We start from the raw sequence: 15,663 nt of genomic DNA, 5'->3' as shown, positions 1-15,663 counted from the left end.
GAGCCAGTCCTCACTAATGGCACTTTGACCACCTCATCACTTTTCCTGGATCTCCTTTCTCCAATCCTATTTTGTCTCTTTTTCTTTCTTTCTTTTTTTTTTTTTTTTAAGATTTGTCAGTTAGAATTAGACATAACATGCAGACATAACATTCCATGGTTTTATGTAAGGATGAGACTTAAAGAGGGGATGTAAGCATCAGATGGGGAAGTTTCATTTGTAAAACAATTCCGGCTGTCACCGTGTGTGTTCTGTCTTTGTTGGCTGCAGTGGCATATTGACCTTCCTCAGGGGCCACTGAAGTGAGTCCGTCTCTACTCGGACTTACTGATTCATTCATTTGTATGACAAGTAATTAACTGTAACTTTAGACATAGGTTAGACTTGACCACTTAGCAGCCTCTCGTGTAACCTTAGGACAGAGTTCATCCACCCCCTTTTGGGTGGCAAGACTACTTTATCTTACTGTGTTTCCTCTTTGTCAAAGTATTTATTAAAATATTTTTAAGGACTTTCCGGTCAGAATGGCAATTTGAGCATATGTGTCTCACTTGACTGCAGAATCGGGGGAGACTTTAAGCTTGAGCTACCCACTGTCAGCATGGGAGTAGATGATAAGATGTCTCAGACCTAGCTCACACAAGTAAGCTTGCACAAGGGTATAAACAGGCAAAACCCTTTCAATATTGCAGCATCTTTCCCAATGCTTTCCCACTTCAGCCTTTCCTTGTCGCCACATCAGCCTAGATTTCATAATGATCAGTGCAGGGTAATATCAAGAGATCAGGAAGGAAAATCTGTCATGATTTCCTTTGGAGTGTATCTTTCTCTCATCCAGTGACCTTACCTTTCCCTTTGGGTTCTAGCAATGTGACATCCTAGCCAATCAGGCAACGAGTAGAGCATGGATCTGTTTCTTTACCAACACCTTTGGAAAGGGTGCCAAGTTCAGAGTCCAAAAAAAAGGGAAACCCACCACAACTCCTATACTCAGCTCCGTAAGCCAGGAATGACCCTATGAGGTGAAGAGATTAGTTACTACTTGTTTCAGTATTGTTCCATAACAAACCACTCCAAAACATAGTGGCTTAAAACAACAATTTCCTATTTTCTCTCATGGTTCTGTGGGTTGACCAGGCTCAGCTGTACAATTCTCAGTTGGGAGCTCTGAATAAGTTGCAGTCAGATAGTGGCTAGGGCTGGAGTCATCGGAAGATTGATTGGGCTAGACATCCAAGAGGGCTTCTTCACTCACTGGTCTGTCCTCAGTGCTCCTCCATATGGCCGCTCTCTACAGCAGCCTGGACTTCTTACATGGAGGCTTTGGATACCAAAAACAGGAAGCAGAAACTTCCAGGCCTCCTAATGTGAGGTTCAAAGTTAGCACAACATCACTTCCACCCTATTCCATTATTTAAAACTATCACAAGCAAACCCAGATTCAAGGGAGTACAAGAATAGAGTCCACATCACCATGCACACAGGAGGGAAGGAATTGATGGCAGCCATCTTTGCAGACAAGCTGCCACCAGACGTGAAGAGAGAATTCTTTGGAACAGAAGAAATTCTCTCTGCCCAGACTGCTCTGTGAGGCCCCCTCCCTGCTCCTCTTGGGTGGCCCAATGACTAAAGCAGAAAAGCAAAATCTGAGCAAATATAATTGTTTAAAATATTCAGGGGGAAAAGTTAATAAACCCATCCCACCCTTAGACTTCAACAGATCGAGCGGATGAAAAAATAAATAAAAGATATAGAAGCTTTAACTAATCTAATAAAAATGATTAATGGATATTTATTTAACAGTGTACGCATCACATAGAGAATTCACATTATTTTTAAAATGTGTAAAAACTGATGATACCTTGGGCAACAAAGAAAACCTGAAAAAAGCGTGAAAGTATAATTTTTACAGACCATATAGGGATTAAACATTCTTTTTAAAGCATTTAGAAGTTTTTAAACACTCTCATAAATTACTATTGAGTCTAAGAGGAAATCAAAACTACAATACTGGGATTCCAGAAAATAATGATAACTGGAACACCACTGTAAAAACTTACAGGATTTAGAAAAATGATAGCCTCAAATTTTTTCATTATTAAGCAAGAGAAAATGAAAACAAATGAGCTAAGCATTCAGTTAAAACTTAGAAAAGAATATGAAGCAAATCTAGAGAAAACAGAAACAAGGAATCTATGAATATAAAAACAAATTAATGAAAACAAAGCAAAATCAGGTGAACCAAGAAAGAAGTCTTAAAAAATTTCTTTGGAAATATCAATATCATTGACAAATCTTTGAAAGTGAAGCAAAAGTCAGAACATATAAATATGTATAATATTAATAATGACAAAAGAGGTAGCACCACAAATAAAGAGGTTTAATTGTAAGAATTTCCTGTGTACCAAGTACAAATCTATGCAAATGCTTAATATATCTTGATGAAATGAATGATTTCCTAAGAAAGGATAAATTATGGAAATGGACTCAAGAAAAGATACAAAACCTGAATAGCTCAAAACGTGTGGCAAAAACTTTTAAAGTCATCAAAGAATTGCACTCTAGAAAAAGAGCATGTCCAGAAAGATTTTGAGAGAATTTTCTCATGCTTTTAGTGAACAAACTATTCCTGTGCTATTTCAGAAATATAAAATGTGTAGAAAGGGGAAAATCTTCCCCATTTCATTTGCGAAAGTTAACGTAATCTTGATGACAAAAATAGTGCACGATAAAAAAAAAAAAAAGACCAATCTCACATATGAAATTGAATGCAAAAACCCTAAATCAAAGCCTGTTGATTCTAGAACTTTTCGAAAGTTTATTTTAGAAATGTGAGGATAATTAGAAGTTAAACAGACTCTTAATGCCCAATAAAGAACTTAATAACGGCAATTGGTACTTCCATGTGATGGAAGATTACGCAACCACTGAAAATAATACTGAAAATGGCAGGGAAGAAATGGTCACAGTGTATTATTAAAAGACTTTTATACAGGATGATCCTATTTTTATAAATAAATGTATCATTATGAGTGTGTGTGTGTGATCTGAAAGGATAAGCACAAAATATTAAGTCTCTGAGTGTTATAATTTAAAATTCTTTTCTCTTCTTCTTTCTTGCTCTACGCATTTCCCAAATTTTCCACAAAGAAAACACAGAACTTTGTAATCAGATGAAAAAAAGGAATTTTATTCTTAAATAAGTGTTATCTCAGTAGTAATTCTTAACAAACCCTATGTTTACACGTGTCCCACTAAAGATATGCCATTTTTATTTCTACCCTTTCATTTTTCTAGTTTCCTCTTGTTACCAAGTATTTCCTTCGCGCTTTCATCTTGCCCTCAGTTTTGGCATCCAGAGAAGTTATTATGGAGAGCGTGCCAGCATGTGTGTCAGCAAAATGAATCAAATAACTGAAAGAATTGACTTTGGATCCTTTTCCATGAACAGCACATAAAAGACAAGCTATTATATGAGATTTATAGACAGGGCAAGTTTGAGGCAGAGAAAAGGGAGGCGAGGAGGATTCTGGCCTCACCACTCTCAACACACGCTTCTCTTTGCCCCCAGCTCCGGCTTTGGGAAAGAGGAAGAAAGCAAGACAGGTGTCTCCATGCCTCTGCATCCCTGTCATAGAACCGAGTGAATGCTGTTTACCAGACAGCCAGAGTATGGTGGCTTCATTTCAATGATAGACCAACGCTGAAGTGTAGGTTCAAAGAAAGAGAAGGAAGTGGGATGGTAGAAAGTAATACAAAGGAGCAGGGGCCAGTTCATGCAGAGGAATTGGATATTTTCGAATAGAAGGTGGGGAGGCATTGAAGAGTTTAAGCAGGAAGACAATGTTGAATGTGTGTCTATGTGTATGTATATGCATATTTTTATATGTACAAATATATAAATTTTTATATATACAGGCATATAAACAAGCTATATATACATGTGCATACATACATGCATATATATATATATACATACACATTTTCGTGTGTGTATATATATAAATTTTATATGGAAACCAAAATATCACTAGAAAGAGAAAGGCTGAAGGCAAGAAGACCAGTTTACTTAGTGACCCGAGTTGTAGAAGATGAGCGACCGAGAGGGTGGTGAGGAGTGAATGGGTATGAAGGATCTTTAAGAGACGGACTCAGACTCTGCTTCTCTCTGACTGTGGCAGAAGATGGTCACCCCCAGTTCCCACTTACCTCTCCACTATTCAGGGGATCAACCCTAACTGACCGCCTGTAACTCAGCCATAATTCCAGACTCCCAGAAGAGAGAATCTGATTGGCCTGGTTCAAGTTAGGTGTCCACTTCTGGTCCACTCAACTATGGCCAAGGCCAGTGTCACAAGCACAAATATGGTTGCTTGGGTCCATTTGTTTGTGGGATCACTTGACTGTTGTCTCTCTCCACCTGTGGACTATATTTTTCATGAGGGCAGGGACTGTTTTTGCTTACTCAAAACTGTCTGCAGCACCTTATAAGGTATCCAGGACATACTCAGCACGCAAAAACCATTTGTCAAAAGGCTGAATGCACAGATGACTTCAGAAATGAAGAGAATCATAGGGTAGAAAGCACTGTTAAGTCATCCGATCCAGCCCTCCCTCCATTCGTTGCTCATGTGTCTCATTTATCACTAGAGCACCAACTTCAGCAGAATGACGTCAGTTGCCTTCAATACGCCAATGAGCTTTTGTGGTCTAGCCTGAGAACCAACCCCCATTTACAAGAGTGACTCAAGTTAGAAATTATGCTCCTGATCTAAACAACTGATTTAAAACAAACTTCAGAAACCCAATCCATTTGTAATTTGAGAAATACCTACAGCCCTCCAAACAAGACAATCAATGGGAGAACTATACCAGAGAGGAAAGGTATTTGTCAGAAGAAACTTGGCATACATGTTATACTTTTTCCATCTGATTATTTTAGTATTCTTCCTGTGAAATCCAATTTCCTTAAGTGACCTCTGTTCATAGGAAACTATTTAGTTTAATCTGTGGGAGCCGTGGCATATTTTTAACCATCTCCGAAGGCCAGCTCCCTCTCCACTGAGCATGCCTGGTACCCAAACAGATGTTTTATAACACTCAGCACGTATGAGCTCACCACTGGCAAGTCTTCTGCACACAATCAGCCCAAAGCTCCTCTCACATCTCCCCTGTCATTCCACAAACTCAAATTCAGAACTCACAGGCAAGCTTGAATCCTCACCACAGTAACAAAAGAACAGAAGATAGAGAATCCAGTTTTGAATTTCCAATTTATTAATATTTGATAAATCTAATGACCAACTGGAAAATATATAATACAAAGAGTTAGTCAAACTAAGTAGTATAAAATGACATGTAAACTGGCCACCCCAAAATAATTCAGATTAAAGTACCCAAGTAAAGAGTTCCAAAGCAACTCGAATTTGCATGGCATCATAGAATATTAGGACTGAAAGGCCCTTGGACGTCATCTCGCTAGCACAACGACTGGATTTTACAGATGAAGAGGCTGAGGCCCAGAGAGAGAAAGTGGCTTACTCAGGGTTTCACAGTGAGTGCGTTAGTGGCAGAACTGGAGGTAGGACTCTGCCCCCAGCCCCGACCTGCAGGGCAGACCACAGCCCCACACCTCCAGTTTCCTGTCTGTGTCCTCGGAGCATTTGTGTCTGTTCAAAGTTGGGAAGAAGCCAGAACCTAGTCAACAAGATCTTTCATCCTGACTACCCATGGATGTTTTCAAAGGTAGCATGTTAACATTTCAAGTGTGGAAATCAAAGGGACACACAGGATTCTTGCCACACCTCCCTAAGAGCTTAGGAGATGTCCAAAGGGACCATGAGGAGGTGACTAAGGAGACCTAAATTCACAGCCATGAGTTCATGGACCTTTGCTCCTCTGAGAACCTAAACTTGCAGAGAAAATCTGAGCTCTCTAAAAAGGCTTGCTGCACGTCAGAGACCCTTGGGGATATGAACGGTATTCATTGAGTGCCAACTTAAACTCGAACCAAGCGCTGCTAAGAAGAACTCAAGAGGAGAAGACCCAGATGCTGCATCAGAGATGCTCACCCACCAGTTGGGGAACAGTGTTTATACTAAGAAGAGTACCAAGTGGCTTAGTACATTCTTTCATTGAACAAATATTTGTGGACAGCTTTGGATGGACCAGGCTGGACATCTTGCAATAAAAGAATAGTAAGTTAATTGAAAGATGTAAGCAAGGACTGGGTCACAAAGGGCTGCATATGCCATCAGAGGCATTTAGATTTTATTCTAAAGATGATGGAGAGCCAATCAAGGATATTGAGCTAGGGAGTGAATTGATCAGGCTTATGTTCTGGAAAGATCTCTCGACAGCTGTGTCAAGAGCTGATGGATTGTGGCCAAGTGCTGCACTGTGTGATATTATCTACAAGTGCTTCAAGACACTTTTGCAGTTTTAGACCATATTCAGGATCATACGGTAAAAAGGAGAGGAGTGCCTAAGGCAAGCAGAGTTAGGTTTTAATCCCACTTCTACCATTTACTGAGTGTATAGTCCTGGACACATTGTTTAAATAGGTCTGCGCCCGCAGTCTCCTTTCTGTACAGTGAAGATACTGGGACTTAGTTCATAGGATTTGATAATAAATAAAGAAGGTAATATGCCTGGACATTTCTAATAATCCTCCCAACACCGTTAAATTCAGCCAAATCAAAGTGGCATTTTCCAGCCCGGGAGGAATGCCACCTAGCATCCTGCTAAGCCACCACGTAGCAGGAGATACCGTTGCATTTTCTTCTTAGAATTTAACCAGAGAATTTTGTTGCTAATGTGTGAAAATAATTGGCACTCGTACTGTGTAAATGAGCAAGCAGAGGTAAACTGAGGTCAAAGCTAAATCTTGAGTCTGAGTCAAACCACCCAAAAACAATACTGCAAAGAATTAAACTGGTTACAAAGACCAGTGTATGGACCGAGAGCTCCAATCGTCCTAGCAACCTTTTCACCAAACACTGGTGCAGATTTGCTGGCATATGACTCTGAGAACATCTGGCCTTTCGATTATCCTCTCGCAAGCAAAAACTGATGTAGTGTAAACTGATCTTTAGGCCAATTATATGGTCTAAGTGTTACAGTGTTTATGTTGGCTCCTCTGGCTCCAGGTTTTAAGAACTTAATTTGTAGCCACACCCCTCCCTGAAGTCCTAATTGCGTCTTACTATACCTGACCCCAGAGGTTCCTTTATGCCGAGCCTGCACCTTTTTACAGGACGATAAGTATGTGTAAATGCATTGTCAGTCAACTGTGTGTGCTCCCACTGTGGGAGGTCCTATAAGAATTAGTTACAGGAGTTACGTGGTAATGGAAGGATAGAAGAGGGTGTGTGAGAGAGCGGGCTCTGGGGCCACTCTTGTTGCATGTCCAATGCTACATATGTTTTCCTTGCATACCAGCTTGACTGTAGCAGCCAGGTATGGAGTGTAGAGGCTCTGGCCTGCAGCTCACTTAGAAGGCACTAACTTCTGAAACCTGATACCACCTCCAACTCACCTTTTATCCTAGACGAGATCATTATTGTGTCTGAGCATCTGTTTCCCCATCTGGACTCAACTTCATTTACCAAACACAATGTGCTAGGCACTGTTCCAAGGCCTTCGCCAACACTGATTAAGTTAATCCTCATAATTACTGTGAGTGGCAGGTGGTATATGATCCCCACCCCACATCACACCGTGGGTGTCACACAGTGGGGCTATGAGCTTGCCCCTCCTCTCTGGCTGCTTAATGAGAGCTCTGGGCAGTGGTGTGCAGCTCTAATGTACTAGGGTCTATAATGAACCACAACCCAGTGCTCTGGAGCAGGTGACCCAAGGGGGAACCCCTAGGGTGTTACTGACTATAGGAGGGGGGCTTCTCGCCTTTCCCCTACCCCACCCCACCCCCGTCCTTCCACTGCTACAGCCAAGGGGCCATGGTGGCAGCTGGAGGGGCTGATCTAGGGAGGTCTTTCTCCTCACCTCACTCCCACCTCCTAGTCTCTGGATTAATGCACCTCCTCTCTCGCCCCAGCCCACCATCACTGATCCCTGAAGAGAGGAACAGAGTAGCAGGATGGCCAGCCCTAAAGGAAATCTGAAGCTACATGGGGATTCGACCCCAGTCACCAGCAGCTCCTTTTCCAAGATCAGAATTTTCCTTCATCTTTAAAGGAAATGAATCTCTCAAGTCTCCTGGTCTGACTTAGCACATCGCGGAAGGAAGGGGAGAATATGGAGCATAGTAAATCCCAACTCTGAGCTGTCCATTACAGGAATTTATCACAGATGGTAATCATTAGGACTTTAACATCTTGGAGGGAAGAGTTCTATCCAGAATCATAAATAAGCCGTAACCACGGCTCAGATTTATAAAGCTATAAAAGAGGGCTGTTTGAACAACTGGGAATTTACAGTACTGGGTTACAAAACCAACGTAATGCGTGAAAGCTTGAACATGATGTGGGAGTTCTGAGCGATGCAATGGGAAGACGGTAACTTATTTCTGCAGTTAGGACCCCCACTCGGAACCTAACAAGGTTAAGCTCTGGTGCGATCTCATGAAATGCAAGATCAGAGAAAAGAGGGTGCTGGCCTCTTAAATATGGCATTGTAATCACTAGAACACTTGCAGTCCAGTTAAACTTGGCCCGTCTGTGTCCAGCTTCTCTCTGCCTAATGTGATGTCTTCTAAATGAGTTTCCAGTTCATCACTAATGTTGCCCAAGGCCCTATTGTTTCCCAAGTGGCTTCAAACAACTCAGTTTTGACCAAAGTCTTCTTGTTATGCAGAGCACCCGTGAGGCTCCCAGTTATAGAGCAGCAAAGTACAAAACAAGGCCATTGCCTTCCAGAAGTTTCTTTTCTGGCCAGAGATGCAAGGCATTTACAGATAAAACAATGATCGTTTGCAGACTTCAGTGCGTCCTGTAGACTGTAATTAGAGAACTCAGGGAGGGAAGCAAAAGACAGGTGGAGGCTGGAGTCATCAGGGAAAGATATGTGGAGGAAAAGGGGCCGGACTTACGACCTGAAAGACGAATGGGGATGTGCACGTGTTTGAGGAAAGCTGGCCTCAGCCCCCACTGTCTCCCACAAACGTGCATCATGTCCCTGCTGGGACTCTCTTCTTGAGCCAAGTCTCAGAACACACACTTGCATTTCCCTCTTGTCCTACAGGTAATTGTTCCTGAAATTCCACTGCCTCACCCTCTTCATCCCCCTGGGGCCCATCCTCCCCTCAGCCCTGACAAAGGAAACTGGCGTCTCTGAACATATCCCATTCGGGTTGGATACCACAGGATGGTGTCCGTCCTGGAGAGTGAGGCCAGGAAAAATCCCACCCCCGAGCCCCAGCCACAGTGTAGGACTGCATGCAGGGAATCGGGTTAAACTGAGCAGAAGGAGAAAGAAACAGGGCAGCCCCCCTCAGCCTCCCTGGGGAGGGATTCTGTCAGCATCCAGGACACACAATAGAGAACACAGTAAGATGTCCCCACAGGCATGGGAAGTTTGGAGGGAGGCCAGGATCCCACAAGGGTGGCCAGTACCCTACCCAGGCAAGGAGGGAGGGTCTTATGGGAAAAGTGGAGGAAGTACAGGCACCAGAAGGAGAATGTTGTCAGTGGGAGAGCCGCAGTGCTCTCGTCCCTTGCAGAGCCCAGTGCTGGGCGGAAGGCTCCCCAGGGCCTGTTAAGACTAGAGGCATCTGTTGGGGGGCAAGGAGGGTAGGCCTGTGACTCTGGAGAGCAGAGAGGAGATGCCCCAGGGAAGGGAGGGCTACTAAGGAATGGCTTCGAGAGGCTGCTGTAGGGGTTCCAGGTGTCTGCTCTGCCTTGCCCATTCGGGCCCCTGGGAAGAGTGGGAAAAAAGCAGAATTCAGGGCGGACGCCTGCCTAACAATAAAATGTCCCCGGGTTGTATTTCTTAAGACCATAAGGGAACCTGGGCAGGTGCAGCAGCATCTGGAAGAAGAGGGACTCCCCCAACCAGAGCAAGGGCAGGATGAATGGTTCATGACAGAGGCTTGGGGAAGGCCGGGGCAGGGGGCGGGGAGCTGTATCCACTGGCTTCTGGCTCACATCAGCAGGGAGAGCTGCCTCCTTCATTCACTACCCAGCACCCGTGGTTGAGGGGAGCTACAGGTTACAGGAGACAGATGCATGAGGGCCTCTGAGAATCACCCCAATTTGCCACATCTGTGACAACTCAGATCCCAGATTAATCCAGCACCCCTGAATGACGCTATAGGAGAAGCCCATGTTGTTAACCTTCTACTGCCTCCAGGAGTGTCACTGAAATCCACTGAAATATTACCTTTGTTTATAAAAGTTGGGGACCCCTCCTTAGAAGGCAATCTAGTGTAGCAGGAAGAATAGAGGTTCTGGAGTCTATTTGGGATTTGAATCAACAACCCCACTTCTTCCTGGTGTGTGGCCTTGGGAAAGTGACTTAACCTTTCTGAGCCTCAGTGTCCTTATCTGTGAAGTGGAACAATTGATAATGATACCTGGCTGGCAAGTTGTTGAGGAGATTAAATTTGAGGCCCTCTATACTCAGCTTGACCCCATGTGTCTAGTTAGGGTCAGTCCCCTTCTCTTCCTCCTTCTTGAGAGAGAAACTCCAAGAAAAATGGATTTTAACAAATAATTTTGCAACACAGTAAGCCCAGAGCAAGGAAACAAGGAGCTTATTTGTCGTCTGGTTCTGCTGTATGTCATTTGAGCATTATCATAAACATCTTGTCTGCTGCCTACAGATTTCTTTCAGGCTGCTCACCACACTTAACCTCTGCCCTGTTGTAAGGTCATAACAAGCATCAGCTCACGTTTTCTTCTCTCTGATTCTCTTCCAGGGGCGCTGTGTCAACTTCACCAGAGTCAAGAACAATCCGCCTGCCAAGTACCCCCTCAACAACGCCTACCACACCAGCTCGCCACCTCCTGCCCCAATCTACACTCCCCCACCCCCTGCTCCCCATTGCCCTCCCCCACCCCCCAGTGCACCCACCCCTCCAATTCCATCCCCACCTTCCACCCTTCCCCCTCCTCCTCAGGCTCCACCTCCCAACAGGGCGCCACCCCCCTCCCGACCTCCTCCTCGGCCTTCTGTCTAGAACCCAAAGTTCATGCTCTGGGCTCTCAGAAACTTTGGGGAGGAGGCTCCTCTGTGGTGTTAGAACAAGTCTTTCCAGTTAGAGAAGGCTTCCACTCTGGAAATGAGTGGTGGTAAAGCCCACTGACGTTCACAAACTTTAAAAATTGGTTTGTAATGCCAATGCACCAACAATTGTGATCAGCGGAAAGAAATAGAAATTTTGAAATGCCTGAAAACAAATAATGAGGCAACTACAGTCACAATTATAGTCAGCCAGCCATCACCTCTAGAAGCTTCTAGAGACAGTGAAACTGCTGAGATGCTCTAAATGGGACTGTGTCTCATGTAGACCAATAAGAAAATCATTTCTCTGAGGGTGAAAAGCAGAGTCGGATGGATAAGAAATAACATTGCTGGGTTTCTAAATGCTGCCTTCCCTCCTCCACTCCACCCCCATCACTTGACCCTGGACCTTCAGCCTAGAAATCAAGGAATCCTCACCCCTATGTGCCACCCAGGAAGGTGGAAATCCTTTGCCTACAACTTTGGGAAAAGCTTGAGGTTCCCGTTGTGGCAATAAACGCAGCATCAGACAGGTATCCAAAAGCATGTTCTCCTGAGATTTGCAGAGGAGTAAAAACATGTGCTTTATTTTCTTCCCAATTCTCCCAGTTTCCAAGTGAGGAAGAGAGCAGATGTTTACTGATGGAAAAAGGTATGTTGCCATGTTGCTGTGTAAGTGAAATCAGGTGTGTGCATTGACGGGGCATACTGATGGGAGCATCAGACAGTTTCTAAAACCCAAAGGCCATCAGCAGCTAGAGGTGGCTGGCTTTGGCCTGACATGGTCCCCTAAATCAACGGACAATGGCATTGTTGAAGAGCAACCTGTTAATGATTTGTGTTCAAAATCAAGATTTGGCTCCGGTTTAAATCACTTGAGATATGAAGAAGTGATTGATCCCATCTTCCAGAGACGTGAGTTGATCTTCCCAAAATGGCATCAATAGCACCTACCATACAATTTCACTGATTTTGTTTTTCTTTTTTGGTAAAGTCGTGCACCAGAGACTTCTAGGGAGAGCTGAGAGACAATGGTCCTGACGTAATAAGGAAATTATCCCCAGGTTCTTTGATTAACCCTCAAAAAAGGCATGTGTGTGTGGATACAAATATATTTCTCCCTGGCTTTTCAACATACAAATATCATCAGCTCTCAACCGAGGGGAAATACACCAGAAATGCTCTGCCTAAAATTCCCAACATGCCTGGGACCCACTCCATTCCTCCAAGTCTTTCTGAATCTGTTGTCATCAGTAAGCCCCATAATCACTTTCTAAACATTGTGCTTCATCACCCAGAGGGTAAAACAGAGGCCATCGTTGAGGGCCTCCTGCACCAGCCTGTTCAAAATTATCTCCCCCTCCAGCTTTCCACAGGTCTTAAAATTCATCTCCCAAACCCCTTAAATCCTTTCTGGAACAAAGCAGAATAGAAAATAAATATAAACTTAGTGCTTTGGACTGTGGTCTCCAAAGATCCTTCAAGAATCCATCAAGCCAGCCTCATTCTTTCACCTTACTTAGAACACAGACATAATGACCTGGCATGCATTCTATAAACACCAATTCTTTTAGCCATGGCAGACATTGCTAATTAATCACAGTACTATTTCCCGTGAAGCCCAATGATTTCTTCACAGTTCTCAAACTAGAATTCCAAAGAGCTACCACTCATCAGTCAGAATTGAAAGAGGGATGAACCCTTTATGCTATCCCTATTTGAGAAAGCAAAAACAAACTAGGATTGCATGGGGGCATGGGGAAATCCTTGGGCATAAAAGGTACAGTCAGGGGAAAATAGATCTAGGCAGAGTGCCTTAGTGGGGGGACCACAGGCACTAACTCTGCAATGCCAATGGCAAACTGACACTTCTCCAAGCGTACCTTAGACCCAGCTCTTCTGCCAGCCTGCCACTTCCAGAGAATCTCCCAGCCTTCTCATCGAGCTAAAATCAGAGATGGTTTCCAGGACTTATGAAGGCAACTCCCTCCCCCACCCCTGAACCTGGCCCATATTGTCTATTTCTAGAACACTAGGCTTCTTCTTTAGAGTAGTTCCCTCATGAAGCAGGGGCCAGAATGTCTCAGCCACCTGCAGTGACATTTCTGGACTCCAGAAAACCATTCTATAGGAGAATGGGCTCCCCAGGCTCACAGCGTAGAGACGTTGAGCCCCTGGCAACTGTTTTGACTGCTGGCAGTACAAAACAGTCCACCCCACACCACTGCCGCATGACTCACTGTGGCCATGAGAAAGTTCAAGCCAAGATGCTGAGTGACATTGTTGTGCAACAAGATGGCGGGCATCAGATGAGAATGCAACATTCAGGATCTCAACAGCACATCAATCAGAAGCCCCGTGCAGTTTCCAAGATGATGTTTTGGTGAACTTTTTGATGAAATAGGGAACTGCAAATATATGATGATTTTGAAAAGGATTAGCAGGGTTTGTCCTTAAAACTGACTCATCATGTCATCCCTAGTCATTTAGAATTACAGTTGAGAAGGAAAAACTTGTATACTGTATGAACAAGGCAGTATTTTAGTAGTAGGCTGTAACAGGCAGGAAAATTCTTTGACTGGTTAATAAAATCTATCAGTACTTGTATCATTCCCTGTGAAAGGCAGCAGACATATGATTGTGATCAGGAAACTGCACAAAATTATTTTTTCAACCCCCATGTTATTATCCTCATGAGGTTTTTTTTTAATAAAAGCCAAACTTTTCGTTGTATATATTCGTATTCCATGTGTTAGATGGAAGCATTTCCTATCCAGTGTGAATAAAAAGAACAGTTGTAGTAAATTATTATAAAGCCAATGATATTTCATGGCAGGTTATTCTACCAAGCTGTGCTTGTTGGTTTTTTCCCATGACTGTATTGCTTTTATAAATGTACAAATAGTTACTGAAATGACGAGACCCTTGTTTGCACAGCATTAATAAGAACCTTGAGTGGTCCCCTCTGTTGACGACCAGCTCACAAAGTTTCTGGCCTGGAGCTTGGCACATACTCCAGTGAGACAAAAGGTCTCTCTTTTACCAAGGTCAAGGACAGAGCTGGCGGACAAATTAATTAATAGTCTTGGATATCTGGTCACGGGTAACCTCACCGTAAATATCACTAGGATGGGCAGAGATGATCTCGAATTCTCACATACACTAAAGTCCAAACACTGTGTCAGATGAGGGAAATCCATTAAAGAACTAGGAAAAAAGATAATAATTATGAGATAATGAGCAATAGTTTCAGCCCAGTGCCAACTCAATAAAACCAATTAATGCTGTGTAAAATGGGTTGAATTCGTTTGCAAACCATATAAAGATACATGCAGTAAGAAGCCTGTTAATGCACACCAGATGGGAGTGGGGTGTTCTAGTCAATTGCCTTTTCTAGTTATCTGAGCTCTACTATATTATCATACTTGGATAACCAGTTTAAAAGAATTAGAATATGATTTTTTAAATACACTTAACATTAAATTTTTCTTCTAATTCTTTCTTCTTTCTGTGATAATTCAGAAGACAACTATGGATCTTCAGTGCCTCTGAGTCATTGTTATAAAAACATCAGTTATCGCTGTCCCATGCTATAAGAGACTGGGCTAAATGTATACAATGGCAAACCCTGGAAGTTGCTTTTTTTAAAAAAATAATAAATTCCTAAAATCAAGTCTTTTACTGGTTGTCTCTCTGTTATAAAAATAAAGTGTAGATTGTTCAAGTGCTTAACATCCTGATCATAATAAAATGGCTATCCTTCTGCAAATTAAATTCTATTTCTCAGATTATTTCATGCCCTTCGCTAAACTCTTTACTGTCTTGATTGCTCTCATTTCTCCTTTAGCTGTTCAACATTCAAAATATTCTTTATTTCCAGTAACAGTTTTAAAATTTAGTAAATCCATACCAGATGAAAAAACAGAATGGAAAGTGGAGACAGAGAAGTACACAGAAAAAATGGACTGTATCAGTTCGGATTGTTTCTGGCTGCCTGTAACAAACGTGGCTGTGGTTGATTGACTCACAGATCGAGTTGTCCAGGGGTTTGCAGCTGCTCAAGAAACGAGTCAGTGTTATGGATAGTGCTGTAATAAATACAATACCCTTCTATCAATATACACCTCAGGAGATTTTTATTATTTCTGATGCAAACCACTTTATTCTCAACAGCTTCAATTCAGCTCCTCCACTTACATTTTTCTAGGTAAAAGTCTCTTACTAGTTCCTGAATTTGTTTCTTTACAAGTCCTCATGAAGCCTTAATTCCTCTAAATTGGAATAAAACCATCTGCAAATAGAACTCATGCCACAATTTATTTCCAAGATTTCATTAGTATTCAATTTTAATAGCATTTTGGGCACATGCACATTTTTAAATTACATTCCTAATCATTAAATCGTTTTGAGATAACCAGCTAGCAATTTGGAAGGAAAAAGAAAAGTTGGAGCCCTACCTCACTCCTTACACCAAAATAAATT

The 15,663-nt window shown here is 42.7% G+C and overlaps 1 protein-coding gene across 2 annotated transcripts in view; it reads left to right on the top strand.

Annotated features, from left to right (window-relative positions):
- The window catches only part of ANTXR1 (ANTXR cell adhesion molecule 1), a 219,151-nt gene extending 204,297 nt beyond the window's left edge, over nt 1-14,854 (top strand). For both annotated transcript variants that reach the window (XM_070572461.1, XM_070572462.1), the window contains exon 18: nt 10,877-14,854. In XM_070572461.1, the coding sequence (XP_070428562.1) occupies nt 10,877-11,137 (261 nt within the window). In that variant the 3' untranslated portion in view covers nt 11,138-14,854. The remainder of the gene's footprint in view (nt 1-10,876) is intronic.
- Nucleotides 14,855-15,663: the final 809 nt, after the last annotated feature.

The sequence above is a fragment of the Equus przewalskii genome, chromosome 14, assembly GCF_037783145.1.
Source record: "Equus przewalskii isolate Varuska chromosome 14, EquPr2, whole genome shotgun sequence".
NCBI classification, from domain to species: Eukaryota; Metazoa; Chordata; class Mammalia; order Perissodactyla; family Equidae; genus Equus; species Equus przewalskii.
Note: the sequence above shows the minus strand (reverse complement) of the source record. Positions and strands in the feature narration are given on the sequence as shown.